The sequence below is a fragment of the Maylandia zebra genome, linkage group LG14 (genome assembly GCF_041146795.1).
Source record: "Maylandia zebra isolate NMK-2024a linkage group LG14, Mzebra_GT3a, whole genome shotgun sequence".
Taxonomy (NCBI): domain Eukaryota; kingdom Metazoa; phylum Chordata; class Actinopteri; order Cichliformes; family Cichlidae; genus Maylandia; species Maylandia zebra.
In genome coordinates this window covers 39,222,294-39,235,884 of record NC_135180.1, presented here as the reverse complement: position 1 = coordinate 39,235,884, position 13,591 = coordinate 39,222,294, and the positions used below count along the sequence as shown (strand labels likewise).

The 13,591-nt window shown below is 42.8% G+C and overlaps 2 protein-coding genes across 9 annotated transcripts in view; one reads left to right on the top strand and one right to left on the bottom strand.

The window, feature by feature from the left end:
* The window catches only part of col4a4 (collagen, type IV, alpha 4), a 58,891-nt gene extending 48,620 nt beyond the window's left edge, over positions 1-10,271 (top strand). For all 4 annotated transcript variants that reach the window (XM_014408984.3, XM_076873519.1, XM_076873520.1 and 1 more), the window contains 4 exons: positions 71-187; positions 529-714; positions 3,186-3,469; positions 3,705-10,271. In XM_014408984.3, the coding sequence (XP_014264470.2) occupies positions 71-187; positions 529-714; positions 3,186-3,469; positions 3,705-3,938 (821 nt within the window). In that variant the 3' untranslated portion in view covers positions 3,939-10,271. The remainder of the gene's footprint in view (positions 1-70; positions 188-528; positions 715-3,185; positions 3,470-3,704) is intronic.
* A 906-nt stretch (positions 10,272-11,177) lies between these two features.
* exoc3l2b (exocyst complex component 3-like 2b) overlaps positions 11,178-13,591 on the bottom strand; it is a 38,533-nt gene continuing 36,119 nt past the window's right edge. For 4 of the 5 annotated variants that reach the window (XR_013093042.1, XR_013093043.1, XR_013093041.1 and 1 more), the window contains 3 exons: positions 13,585-13,591; positions 12,856-13,222; positions 11,178-12,816 (listed from right to left, as the gene is read on the bottom strand). The exon at positions 13,585-13,591 is cut by the window's right edge and continues 115 nt beyond it. Coding sequence is in view for 1 of the 5 variants with exons in the window: in XM_076873516.1 (XP_076729631.1) it covers positions 12,934-13,222; positions 13,585-13,591 (296 nt within the window). In the remaining 4 variants the exon portion in view is untranslated. Of the gene's footprint in view, positions 13,223-13,584 lie in introns of all 5 variants that reach the window. The other variant, XM_076873516.1, reaches the window with a different exon arrangement.

The following is a 13,591-nucleotide window of genomic DNA, read 5'->3' as shown; positions in this document are numbered from 1 at the left end:
TGATGTCAAATTAACATCAGATCTAATGTCAGTGTAGCTGACTGTTGTGATGCTTGATGACCTGTTTCAGGTGATAAGGGAGATTATGGACCTCAGGGATGTAAAGGCTGCGATGGAGCCCCTGGTCTAAAAGGAGACAAAGGAGAGCCAGGCCTGCCAGGAGAGAGTGGAGTAGTGGGACAGAAAGGTGAGACCTCTCCCTGTCTGACTTTTACCACATTTCTACTGAAGCAGTTTAAGGAACCTTTGCTGGTCTAAAACCAAGAACAACATGATTCAGGAACTGGGGCTGTGTTAAAGAAGGCCAGTCGCTTTCTTTCCAAGCTCCTTAAACTGCCATCACCTGGATGACTGAGAACCTACTCGGACTGGGACTGTCATAACCAACAAGACCAGCTCAAATCTGCTTTGACTGCCAACAACACCACAGAGCTGTTGTAGCTTCTAGATAGGCTCAACTAAGCAAAAGCCAAAGTGTGGACACGGGCGTTTGTAACATCACTTACAGTTATGGTCTTTGGGTCGTAGGTAACCGTGGTCCAGAAGGTGAAAAGGGTTCTCACGGACCAACCAAAGAACTGAACTTGGGCTTGTTGGTGATGCACAGTCAAAGTGCAAACACTCCCAGGTGTCCAGGCAACATGAACACCCTGTGGGAAGGATTCAGTCTGCTGTATCTGGAAGGCCAGGAGCGGGCACACACTCAGGACTTGGGTAAGTACATATTTATAAATCCCACAGCAAACTCTTATTCCAGAACCGCTCAGTGCAGGATGTTCCCAGGCGTTACTTTCTTGTGACTCACCTTTGGCCCAGTAAACAGTTTCTCCTCAAACATCTCATTAGACCAGGATAAGGGAATGAACACCAGCTTAACTTTATCGAGGCCATTTGAACCAAATATGTTGCATTAGTTTGGAATTAATTTGTTTCTAGGATCACATTGGTTTATTAAGATTTAAAAATAAGTGTGAAACAACTTCCAAAAAAAGAGTTTAAGTGGGTGTTTTGTTGTCACATGTTGGGACATCAACATCTCCTTCGTCGGGCAGAAAGATAGTGCAGAGCTTTCTCCTCTAAGTTTTGTCCTTTAGTTTGTTCTTGAAGATCATGTGTTTCGAGGTCTAATGGGATATATAGAATTACAAAGCTATAGCTTTACATGCCTAACATCTATATCATCCACACACACTTTAACCACATGCTAACAAATCCCATGCTAACTCATGTTATAGATATCGTTAGCTAAGAATTCCAGTAATTCCACTTATCTACACTGTGATAATCTCCACAATAGATATACCTGCCAACAAACGGCTGAAAGTTTTGTGAAGGTCAAATGTCAACAACAGTCAGAGGTCTCCTTGTTCAGATCAACCACCATCTCCCAAAGATGTCTGTGGTCTCAGAGGTATACTGGATCTGCCCTGGGTCTCCTTCCCCTGAGGCTCTCTGAGGTTCCTATTCTTTATAATCTGCTTGTTAAAGCCAAGTCCACGACACTGATGTGGGATGGCTCAAAGAACCCCTCTGATCTATATCAGTTCTCCAGAATCTGAGGTTCAGCGATCGGCCAGAATCTCCTCTTGATTACCTTTTTTTTTTTTTTTTTTTTTTTTTTTTTCTTTCTCCTCTTGATTACCTGATAGCTGGACGCTCACAATCCGGTCGTTAAGTGATGACGTGACGAATCCTACTTCCGGGTCTAAAGTAGTCTGCGTTTAATATGGCTTTTGTGTTGTTAACATGTTTAATGTTATGTATTTTCTTCTATTTAATCTCAAAAAGCTCCTAAAACAGTCAGTGATCACTGTTGACCTCCCTCGGCTTTTATTACCGCTAATCATTTATTTAAGCTCAGTTTTTAAAACCTTAGGATGTAACTACAGCCCAGCCCATGCAGCAGTATATGAATGACTAACCTCGTATTGTGGATGGATTATCTCAGTTGTTCTCCTGGCTGAAGTTTGGTCCTTTTACAGCATCCTGCCATGTGATTACATTTGTTCCTGACCACCGAGAACACTCACGTTAACTTTTATCGAGTGGAAAAAAAGTTAGCTTGTTTATATTATGCTAACATAGCTGTGTCGCTAGCGGTCACGTAGCACATCATTATATACCAGCTAGCCCAACTTCAGTAACCCTACAAACGTCACTGCTGTTTAGTTTTCTGTCTTCATTTATGTTGGAAGTGATAACAGTGTCATGATACATTGTGTGGCAGGCAGGAGAAGGACCCAAGATGCAGACTCACAGACACGGGGATAAACTCAAAAACACAGCTTTAATGCTGGCAAAAAGTGGAACACAAAAACAGTACTAAACTAAACTGGAAAAGCTAAACATAAAGTAAACCAGGAACCATGGGGAGAATAACACACAACATGAGGGAGAACGCGACGCCGAACAGAGGGAGACGCAGACAGAAATACACAGAGGGTTAACGAGGAAAGTGGGAACACACGGGGAACACAGCTGACACAGATAACCATAACGGGACAGGGCGGGGTGAACATAACACTGACGGGAGACGGGCAGAGTCAAACAGGAAGTACACAGAGGTTCAGACAGGAGGAGAGAGCACGGGGAGAACACAGACATAACAGGCTGGGGAAAACATGGAATAAAACACGAAAGGGGACAAGGGCTCATGAATACATAGAGGGGCACACAGGGGGTGAGAGTTACAAAGGGAAAGCACACAGGGAACAACATAACAGGGCAACTCAGGAAACAGAACCTAAACAGGGAACTGAATACAAAAATACAAGAAAACTAAGAATACTGGGCCAACACGGCCCAGGACCACGACAAACAGAGCTGTACGTTTGAATTTGTTTCCAAAACCCCGCAGGCAGGACATGCTATATTGTATTTAGATAGAAGCTAGCGAGCTAACTCCCCGCTAACTTCTAACTCCGTTAAATGTCATAAATTCCGTTTTCATGGATGCCTGGATGTTAAACTCAATTGTTACACCTGGTAGAGCAGAACGCTGATCATTTTATTAAAGATGAAAGACTTTAGACAGTTTTTCAGTAATGCCACAGTGATGTTTGATATATGGACCTGCAGCGGAGTTTAGACCCAGACACGGCTAGTGACGTCAGACTGAACGACCGGATTTGTTTCTCTGCTGGATGTGTTTGGGAATAATTGAAATGTGTTGCGTGTATTTCCAGGTCAGCCGGGGTCGTGCATGCGTGTCTTTTCCACCTTGCCCTTCGCTCCATGTAACAAGCGTACCTGCTCTTACGCCAGTCGTAATGATAAATCCTATTGGCTAACGACGATGGAGCCTGTCCCACGTGAACACGTGAGTGGACCCAGCATCCAAAACTACATCAGCCGCTGTGTGGTGTGTGAAGCCCCATCCCTACCCATCGCAGTGCACAGCCAGTCCAGACAGTCTGTGGAGTGTCCCGAAAACTGGACAGAACTGTGGGACGGATACTCCTTCGTCATGGTGAGTACTGCAGTGGTGCCAGATTATTAAACTACGTTGCTACTGCTGTTACTGGTGCTGCTGTGTAGACTAAAACCTAAGTCTAAGCTACATTAAACTTTACTTATGTAAACCAGAGTTAAACTCTTAAACTTCGCTGAAATTTAGACTAAACTTACCAGTCGTAATAATACAACAATCATCTGAAATGTGAGCTCTGTGCAGATGATGATGTAATTTCCCATGTGTCTAATAGCATACAGGCGCAGGTGATGAAGGTGGCGGCCAGCCTCTGACATCATCAGGTAGCTGTCTGAAAGCATACAAGGCCCAGCCGTTCGTGGAGTGTCAGGGGCCTCGTGGAACCTGCCACTTCTTCGCCAACATGTACAGTTTCTGGCTGACCACCCTGACCGACCCGGCGATGCTGACCAATGACCAAGAGCAGAGGAGGAGCATTGCAAAGTGCAAAGTCTGCATGAGGCTGTGAGCGGGAGGGCTGCCACCTCCACCTGTGTGAGACAGAGAAGAGATGCTTCATCTCCACATCTTTCTCAAGGAAATTGAGAGGACGCATCACTTCCTCCAACTTTACGAGGCAGGAGGGAGCGAGTGAGGATGTGCTTCGGCTCCATCGAAGTGGCAGGACTAGTGTGTTTGTCTCTGTGAGGAGAGACCGTCGTCTTACAGTCAGTCAGCTGCTCGGCTGATAATCAATCAGTCCTGATCTGCATCAGCTCAGCACTCGCATCATTACATTCATCAGTAGGTGGGTTATTAATGAAACTACTTTAACATAAATAAATTTGCCTAAATACTCCAAAAAATACTTTAAAAACATGACTTCACAGGAAAGCGCCGCACATTGTGGTTCGGATGCCCTTCCTGACACGTGCGCCTCTTTCATCTGTCACTCGAATTTGGAAACTGTAAATATTCATATTTGTAAAAACGGCAGTGACGGACATTCAGGCTACTTGCGTCAGCTCGTGAGGTTAGTGAGTCCTTCTCCGTGCAGATGACAAACAGACTTTCTTTTGGATAAAATAGTCTCATAATATACTTAACATCCAATCTGCAGCACATAGCTGTGTTTTACAGCAGGTCACTTTCCGAGGTTCGTGCTTGGAATGATGTGTTTTTATTCCGGTGTGTAACAGGGTTGGGTACGCAGCCTATTATCCAGTTTTTATATGATATCACATGTGATTTAGTTTCCTTTAATTAATTCAGAGGTGGCTTTATCTGCAGCTCCGTGTGTGTTCTTGGGCTCCGCGAGAGTAACTTTGTATGAAAGACAGTTCAAAATAATCCTTTTCTATCTCACATGTACTGTAAACGAGCTGTTTTAGCTGCTTGAAATATTATAAATATAAGTGACTGATATTAATATTTAATGTACATAGCTAACAGTCTAAGAGCCTCTAAAACTTTTCATGTTTTCTTTTTTATTGTCTTTTCTGTGGTTGTTACAGTTCAGCATTACTCAGGGATGGAAGTAACCAATTAACCGAAACAATCTAGTCTTTCTGTAATAATTCTTTTTGAGTCATTTTAGGTGTTTGCCATAAATATAATTAAAAACAAAAAAACAAAAAATTCCTGTGAACTACAGGCTGGGAAATGACAGCGAATCAGAATGAGCCACATTTCTATCCCAAGTGTTTGTAAAAGTCAGACTGCAGCTCTGCCTGATTTTGTGCAGCGCTAAGCAAAGCTTCAGCTGCCACAGTAACATGATTATAATACTAATACACACACAGATACAAAGAAACACAGTCAGGGGGAAACGGAGCGAATGAAAAAGCCATGTGCTGTTGCTTACACTCTATCTCAGCAAGTTTGACAGAGAAATGAACGTAGTCGGGGGTTAAGGTGGAATTCAGCAGGGGGCTGTAGAGCTGTCGGCTCTGTGAGCAGGTTTTGTGTGCAGACTGTGATCAGCTGTAACTAAGATTGAGGAAGTGATTCCTCTGCTCTTATCTTCAACACGACATAGAGCAGTTAAAGAAACTCTGCTCCTACAGAGATGATTATCTCATTCATGGTGCTTGACTCGCTGGTATAACTCTGATTTAGAAGATCATCGTTTAGCCTGGAAAAATTATTTTGTGCTTTATAAGAAAGCCCTCCATAGAGCTTGAACATCTTACTATTCATCACTGATTGAAGAAAATAAGAACAACTCTATGTTTGCTGTTATGGTCTACAGGCCTTTTAGGGTCACAGCTTTAAACCTTTACTCAAAAAGCATCTCTAGACCCAGCAGTCTTAGCTAATTATAGGCCAATCTCCAACCTTCCTTTATATCAAACATCCTTGAAAGAGTAGTTGTCAAACAGCTAACAGATCATCTGCAGAGGTTTATTTGAAGAGTTTCAGTCAGGTTTCAGAGCTCATCACAGCACAGAAACAGCTTTAGTGAAGGTTACAAATGATCTTCTTATGGCCTCTGACAGTGGACTCATCTCTGTGCTTGTCCTGCTAGACCTCAGTGCAGCGTTCGATACTGTCGACCATAATATCCTATTAGAGCGATTAGAACATGCTGTAGGTATTACAGGTACTGCACTGCAGTGGTTTGTATCATATCTATCTAATAGACTCCAGTTTGTGCATGTAAATGGAGAGTCCTCTTCACACACTGAGGTTAATTATGGAGTTCCACAGGGTTCAGTGCTAGGACCAATTCTGTTTACATTATACATGCTTCCCTTAGGCAGCATCATTAGAAGACATAGCATACATTTACACTGCTATGCAGATGACACCCAGCTCTATCTGTCCATGAAGCCAGATAACACACACCAATGAGTTAAACTGCAGGAATGTCTTAAAGACATAAAGACCTGGATGGCCGCTAACTTTCTGCTTCTTAATTCAGATCAAACTGAGGTTATTGTACTCGGCCCTGAAAATCTTAGAAATATGGTATCTAAGCAGATTCTTACTCTGGATGGCATTACCTCGGCCTCCAGTAACACTGTGAGGAACCTTGGAGTCATTTTTGACCAGGACATGTCCTTCAACGCACATATTAAACAAATATGTAAGACTGCTTTCTTCCATTTGTGCAACATCTCTAAAGTTAGAAATATCCTGTATATATCTGTCATCCCATGTCTATATAAATAAAGCTGAACTGAATTAAATTTGATGGATTTATTTTTGTTTTTTTGCTTGCTGTAGAAAGATTGCTGAGACGTTTACTGATCACGAAGAATACCTTCACGTATTTGTAGTTTTAAAGCCACAATAATTTAAATGTTTCACTTTCATAGAGCAGACTTTAGAGCATCCTGTTTCACATGGAAGCAAACAGAGCTGGACTAGAACCCAAGGAAATGGAAAGATGGTTGGAGTCAATTTCAGTAGGTTCTGTGCGTTCTTGAGGAATTAGACTACGCGTCAAAAGAATAATATGTTGGTAAACAGATTTTTAATAGTCCTAATAATTAGTTTTTAATACTCATTTAACAATTCATCATCACGACTGGTTACCAATCTATATGTTCATAAAAAAGATATAAACCCCACTTCTTTTAATTTTCACATATTCATTCCTAGGGCTGCAGCTATATGATGATAATAATAAACATTGCTCATTAAAAAAACTAAAGTTTAACTGCATACAACATCTGTCAAAAACCCCAAAACAACTTTTGGTTGTAATTATGTGCCATATTAAAATTTGTTATAAAGAAAAAATCTTCTTAAATGCAAAAATATATAAATAATCTCAAGTCCAGTCAAAGTAAAATAAATAAAGACATATGCAATCTAAACCAAGGCATAAAGAAATCTGCTCTGTCTCGTTGGACGGCTGTAGGAAGCAAAAAGAGCTCGGACAGTGTTAGAAAGCTTGCATGAGGTAGAGCTGGTGTGAGTCTGTTTGTGAGTGAATGACACTGATGTGGTGGTGAATGTGTTGGCTGCACTGAAGAAAAGCATCCTGAAGTTTGTGCTGCTGAAAACAAGACGTTGGCGTAGACGTTAATTAATATTAATTATGATTTCCTGTCCAACCCCTTGGCTCAGAGTTTTACTGGTCCATACAGGGCCTGGACTGGCATGATCCGGGTGGCTGTGATCACTGTGGTCTATAATCAGAATCTATATTTCTAGGTTTTAATCAGGTCGGTCTACCAGGAAAGTGCCCGGTGGGCCAGATCAGCAGTCCAGCCCTGCACACACATTTTTATTTACTTGTGAAAAAGCTGTTATTTGTATAATTTTAATATTAATGCATTTAATGAATATAATGTTTTATTTTCACTTTAAACCTGAAAAAAGTTGCAAAGCCTTGAAGTTAATATGGTCTGGTACACCCCGCGCCCCCCCTTTGACTCACCCCTGTTTGCTGCAGGTACCTTCAGTGTGAAACAGGCGGTGTGGTTTAAATATGTATCAGTTAAAAAGAAATCGTTGGTGTGTGTCGAAGCTAAAGTTTGTTTTCTTCACGTCAGACTTTCCTGATCAGTGCTTCGTGTTATCGGTGTTTTTAAACTGAGGCCTATATGGGCATCATATTTCAAAGACTTAACTCGGTGAATCGTTGCAGTACTCGTAATCGTTCCTGTTACTTCCTGTTACTTCCAGCATCCCGATGTTACATTCTGCGTTTCTTTTACGTGCGTCATCCGTACCTGAAGTTTGGATCTGCGACAGAATTTTGTTTGAAACGTTACTAAATTTGGAATGAAGTCCCAATCTAAGCAAAAACTGGAACCGTCTGTAAAGCCACGTGACCTTGTTTTTGGGATGAGAGTCTTTGAAGTGGTCTCAGATGCTCTGAGCTCCTCTACATGTCATCATCCTCTTTATGAGCCTTCATCCACCTACTGAACACCAATGTCCACCACACAAACATGTTCAACCCCACTTTGATCTGTAACAGTTTGTCCCTCCTCTATTGTAAATTTGATTGAAACAGGTTTCATGTATTTATTATAATTCTATTATTGCAAAAACAAAATAAAACATCAGGATCTAAGTTACAGAGTTAATATGCTGCGTTGCTGTTGCGTCAGGGCTGATGGTACATCCTGTAACAGCTGACTGGCCAGGATGACGTTCTCTCCTCATCAGAGACCAATGACAAACAAACAACTTTAGCCCCGCCTCCAGCCCCGCCTCCAGCCCCTCCACAGCCCGGTCAGGACTGCCTGGAAACCCTTTTCGTCGGTCTGCTGAGAGACATTATGACTGAGCTTGTAATCACTCTGATTGGTCAGCTGCGAGGCAGTGACTCCATGTCATTGGTCAGTCAGTATTTTATAAATAAGTAGAGGAAGAATAGTGTGAGAAGCTGTGAATATATCTGAGAATAAACCTTGAAACGTGTCTTTGGAGCTTCTCCATCATCTCCATGTTTGTTAATCATGTGTTTGAGTTTTCAGCTCGTGGCTCATTTAAACACTAAAGATGTGTCACACTGCCAGACTGAACCAGGACCGGCAGCCCGGGTCAGCATACCCGAGATCTCTTTTCCTCATCGTCTTTGTTTGAGCTTTAGCTTCATTCAAGCTAAGAGGTTAGACGAAGGTGGTCATCAGCTCAATACGTGCACCAATCAGAAACCAGGACAGACGACTGGCAGCAGAGCGGCTGATTTTCCAACAAACGCAAAAATGTTGTATAAGAAAAGTATGAACAAGTTCTCCACACAACACGAGCTGAAAGCTACATAGTGAATGTGATAGATGGAGATCAGCACCATCATTCAAACAGCAAACACTAAATATATATATTAAATAGTTTTATTACTCATCTGGAAGACAAAGCTTTGGTAATAAAGTTTCTCCTGCAACATGTTTCTTAGTGTTTCAAAGACAAAGACGTTAAGCTGTCTTTACAAAGTAGACCGCTCGTCTTTTCCCCTGCACACTGAGCTCTGAGGGATCTCTGGGATGCTCTAATTTCTTCTCGAGCATGCTCTGCTGCACAACTTACCATCATGATGTACCTGAATAAGAAGTAAAGCACCTTTGTATCCCCCAAACACAGGCTTAAGCCTCTGTAAGCCTTGAATGGTGCTCCTGGCACAGGCCTGGGAAAGGCTCGTGTTGTTTTTATGTTGCACATTCGTCCCGTGATGCTGGTTTTTAATCAGTGGTTAGCATTTCTTTGTGTTACTGATAAATGCCTTGATGAGAATTAAACCAAAAATGACTGTCATGCATTTATATTTACTTCGTTTTTGGTCAAATCTACAGTGGAGACTTTCTAACTTGGGTTCGGTTTCTTTGTTTGGGTCGTTGGTCTGGCTCAGTGTTTTCTTCGTGATGATTTGTAAATATGTTTGAATGTCACAGTTTTATATTTTTACTGTAAACCTCATCAGAGTATTTATTTAGCTTGAAATTAATGTTGACGCTATTTGATGCTAAAATCATACAGATTTTTATTTCATTTTGTAAACCCTGACACCCTGAAGCCCCGCCCACATTCTCCACCAAAGTTAAATGCCAAAGATCACGTGACTCATTTCAGCCACAGCTGACCTCCTTCATTAAACTGTTAAAAGTCGACGTTTTCGCGTCACGTTTTCTTTTTAGGCGAATCGTTATTTCAGAGATAAAACTCACTGTAATGTTTGAGTCATTTAAATCTGGACCAAAGCCAAGATTTAACTACAGTTCCCATGAGTCTTTGCGAGGATGAAGAGGCGGGGCAGTCACTGTGTCTTGATTATGTTCTTATGGTATTAAAATCTGTCGCTGGTATTTTTATTCTCTGTAGACTGAAACGCCTCACTAACACTTGTGACATATTTTACTCTATGTGGATGGACAACGCTTCAATAAACTGCATCGAACTTTCACCCCGTCTTTGTTTTACTGTCAGACATCAGAAAGGAGGCTGGTATTCAAAATACTCTCAGGTTTGTCTACTAGAGCTTTGTGGACTTTATAAAACGTCATCGCGCTCTGAATCTCATCGATCACTGTTTCTCTAGAGAACTAGAGTTATTATAGTAACCAAGGTGCTCTGTCTCACATATTGTTTTTTACTGTAACTTATACACGTTCTGTAACTTTGACAGTTATGTGCTGTGTATGGTCCAATGACAGCAATAACATCATTATTCCATAGTGAATTGGTCAGCAGAAATAAAGCGGTCGCAGGCAGCCTGGATTCAAAGTAAATCCAAACTAAGCTGTACGAGCAGCTGAATCATCACCGATGTTTTTCATAGGCCTGCAGAGAGTCCAGTAAAAACATTTCCAAAAGATGAGAGCAGATTCGCTCTGAGCACATGTGACAGATGTGAAAGGGTCTGGAAAAGCCATGGAGAACAGTACCTGGTTTGGTAGTGGGTCAGTGAAGGTTGTGGGATGCACAAACCTCCCCAGGCTGGGAAACCTCACTGACTATCGTCAGGTATTGGTATAAAACCCTTGGGCCCACTGTCAGACCCCACACTGGTACAGTCATCGGCCTGGCCCGGCCTCATCTGTATTATTGTAGGCTCTGTACCTTAAGGCACCTTGAGGCAAATGTTGTTGGGATTAATCCAGAACGGAACCTCTGGGTTCTGCCATGTTTGTCCAGTAACAGACTGCCATTCAGATTCAGATCAGGGGAGGTGGTGTGAACAATGATGTCACCAGATGGAGCACTCAGATGCTCCATCTGAGGACTCCATCTGGTCCCAAGGTGCTCCAGATGGAGTGGCTCCCTCAAAAGATGCCCCGTCTCTCTTTCTTTGAAATGAAACAGCAGTGAATGATCTGATCGGTTTTATTGTTATTTAAACTGATCTCTGTACAGAAAGATTCATTACATACATCCACATTTACAAGAGCAGAAGAGAAAAGCGGTTCTAATCTAAAACGTATCTCAGCTGAGAAATGGGAATGCAATAAAAGAGGAGATGAACAGTTATGGAACGATTGACTTCCTGCTGTAAAGACCAAAACGCTGCAATGGAAGGAAGAGTACAACAATTAATATATGAAAGGTTTAGCCCCTAAGAGTTCACCAGAGTGAGCCCTCTGATTTCCCCACATCTTAACATGAATCAAATAAAGAATAAGACACAATATAAACGTCATCACACCACAAAGCTTTGACTCGAATCACTGCTTTAAATACAGTCAGCGCGACAGAGACTCAGATCATCGTCTAGTACCTGTGATTCAAACTCTCTTTCGTCATGTGCAACAAAACTAAGATGCTCATGTCGGGAATGTTCTCCATGTTCTGGGGTTTGGACCCAGGCTCATATTTCTAACAAGGTCCCAGCCCATCCACATTCAGTCTGAGCTGCTGCTTCCAGTCTGTGCAGAAAGTAACGGGACACCTCAGCAGTCCTGATGGTCCGAACTGAACCTTCCTGTCCGCACAGACCCGGCTTCCCCACCTCTGTGTTCCTGCAGGAAACCGTGAAAAACAGCCAATCAAAGAAATAATTTCCTGTCCTAACTCAGTCACTGGGTCATCATCAAATGCAGACATCCAATCCACCGCCTCGTTTTCAGTCCAGTTTCTCCTCAGCTCGCCATCATCCCTCCTCATCCAGCAGCGATTTCTGTTCAGGCTTCCTCTCAGCAGGATCCCTCAAAGGTAAAAAGTAAATAAGTCAAAGCGATTTAAAAGCTGATCTCACAGTAGAGTCCATAATCTTCCTCCCTTTGCTTCTTAAACACAAGAGAATAGAAACTTTGATTTCTGATGGTCTAAATCAGTCCCAGTGGCACAGCTGTGAGGCCACGCGGTAAAAATGCTGCGACACGTTCGTATTTTAAATCCTGTCGGTGTCTGCGTCTACATCGTAGTCAAAGGAGCTTGCAAAGAAAAGCGTCTGGACTTCTTTAAGTTGCTTGAAGACGTTTCACCTCTCATCCGAGAAGCTTCTTCAGTTCTAAGGTCAAATGGTGGAGAGTCCCAGATATAAACCTAGTGGGAGTTTCCCCCCACAGAGGGACAAAGGACCACCTGATGATCCTCTAATCGCCTGAGCCAAGGTGTGAAACTGGGTGTGGGTCCCAATCAGCCAGAGTTTCGGGTGAGCTCATTGTGAAACCTGGCCCCACCTTATCATGTGATGTCCTGAGGTCAGATGGCCCAGGATGTGAGTGGGCGTTAAGGCGTCTGGAAAGGATCTCAAAACTGGATTATAGATGGCAGAGAGTTGGTGTCGTAAACCCCGCCTCTGTTCAAAGATGGTCGCTCACAGTGGACATAGATGCTTCTTTCACTCCTCTTTCAAACCATCTGTCCTCTCTGTCCAAAATGTGAACATTGGCATCCTCAAAGAGTGACCTTTGACCTTTAGATGCAGATGGACTGCTGAGTCTTGTCCTGTGGAGGTGGCTCTTCTATGTTGTGCCATGCGCTTTGCAAGCTCCTTTGACTACGATGACCTGGATGACTGCGAACCTTCACAGACACGCTGCGTCTACATCCTCACACTGAGATTTGGAAAACGTTATGACTAAACTGTGTTAATAAAGTCATAAAAGCCACTGAAGCAGGACTCTTCAGAGAGCATCGTCGGGGTTTTCCTGGACCGGCGTTCGGGTTTTGCGTCTGCGGGGTCGCAGCGTGGTGAAGCAGGAAGAGGCAGTGAGGGCGATGCGGCTCAAGCCGACGTTTAGGCAGTGGACCTCAGAGGTGACTGGCACCTCAGCGAAGAGGGCGCGGTCCCGGGAGAGCGTCGCCGGGCCGCTGTCGCTGGTCTCGATGTCTTTGACGATGTTGAGGATCTCCTGACGCTCTGCCTGCCGAGTCATCCCTCTGATGTTCAAAATGGCTGACACGTGCTTCTTCCTGGAGGAGAGAGAAGGAGGAGTGAAGAAGAGGCGTGTTTCTGTGTTTGATGTGGTCCATGTTTAGAAAGTACATGTTCCTGAAGCTGCAGGATTATCTTAAGACTTAGAGAAATTGTATAAAATCACCATTTTTGTCTTTCATTTTCTAGGAAGGTTTCCATGTGGGCTTTTTAAAAGTGAGTCCAGCATCCAGCCAGAGTCCTTAGTATTTATAACAATTAACAGTTTCAATTTTATGAGCACCAAGGATCTGTAAGCTGTCAGTAAGAATCAGAAGAACAGGAAGAAAAAGAACAGAGTAGGTATAACAAGACCAAGAAGCAGAAGAAGATTTCCAGCATTTGGCCAAGGCGATGTTACCTGATGT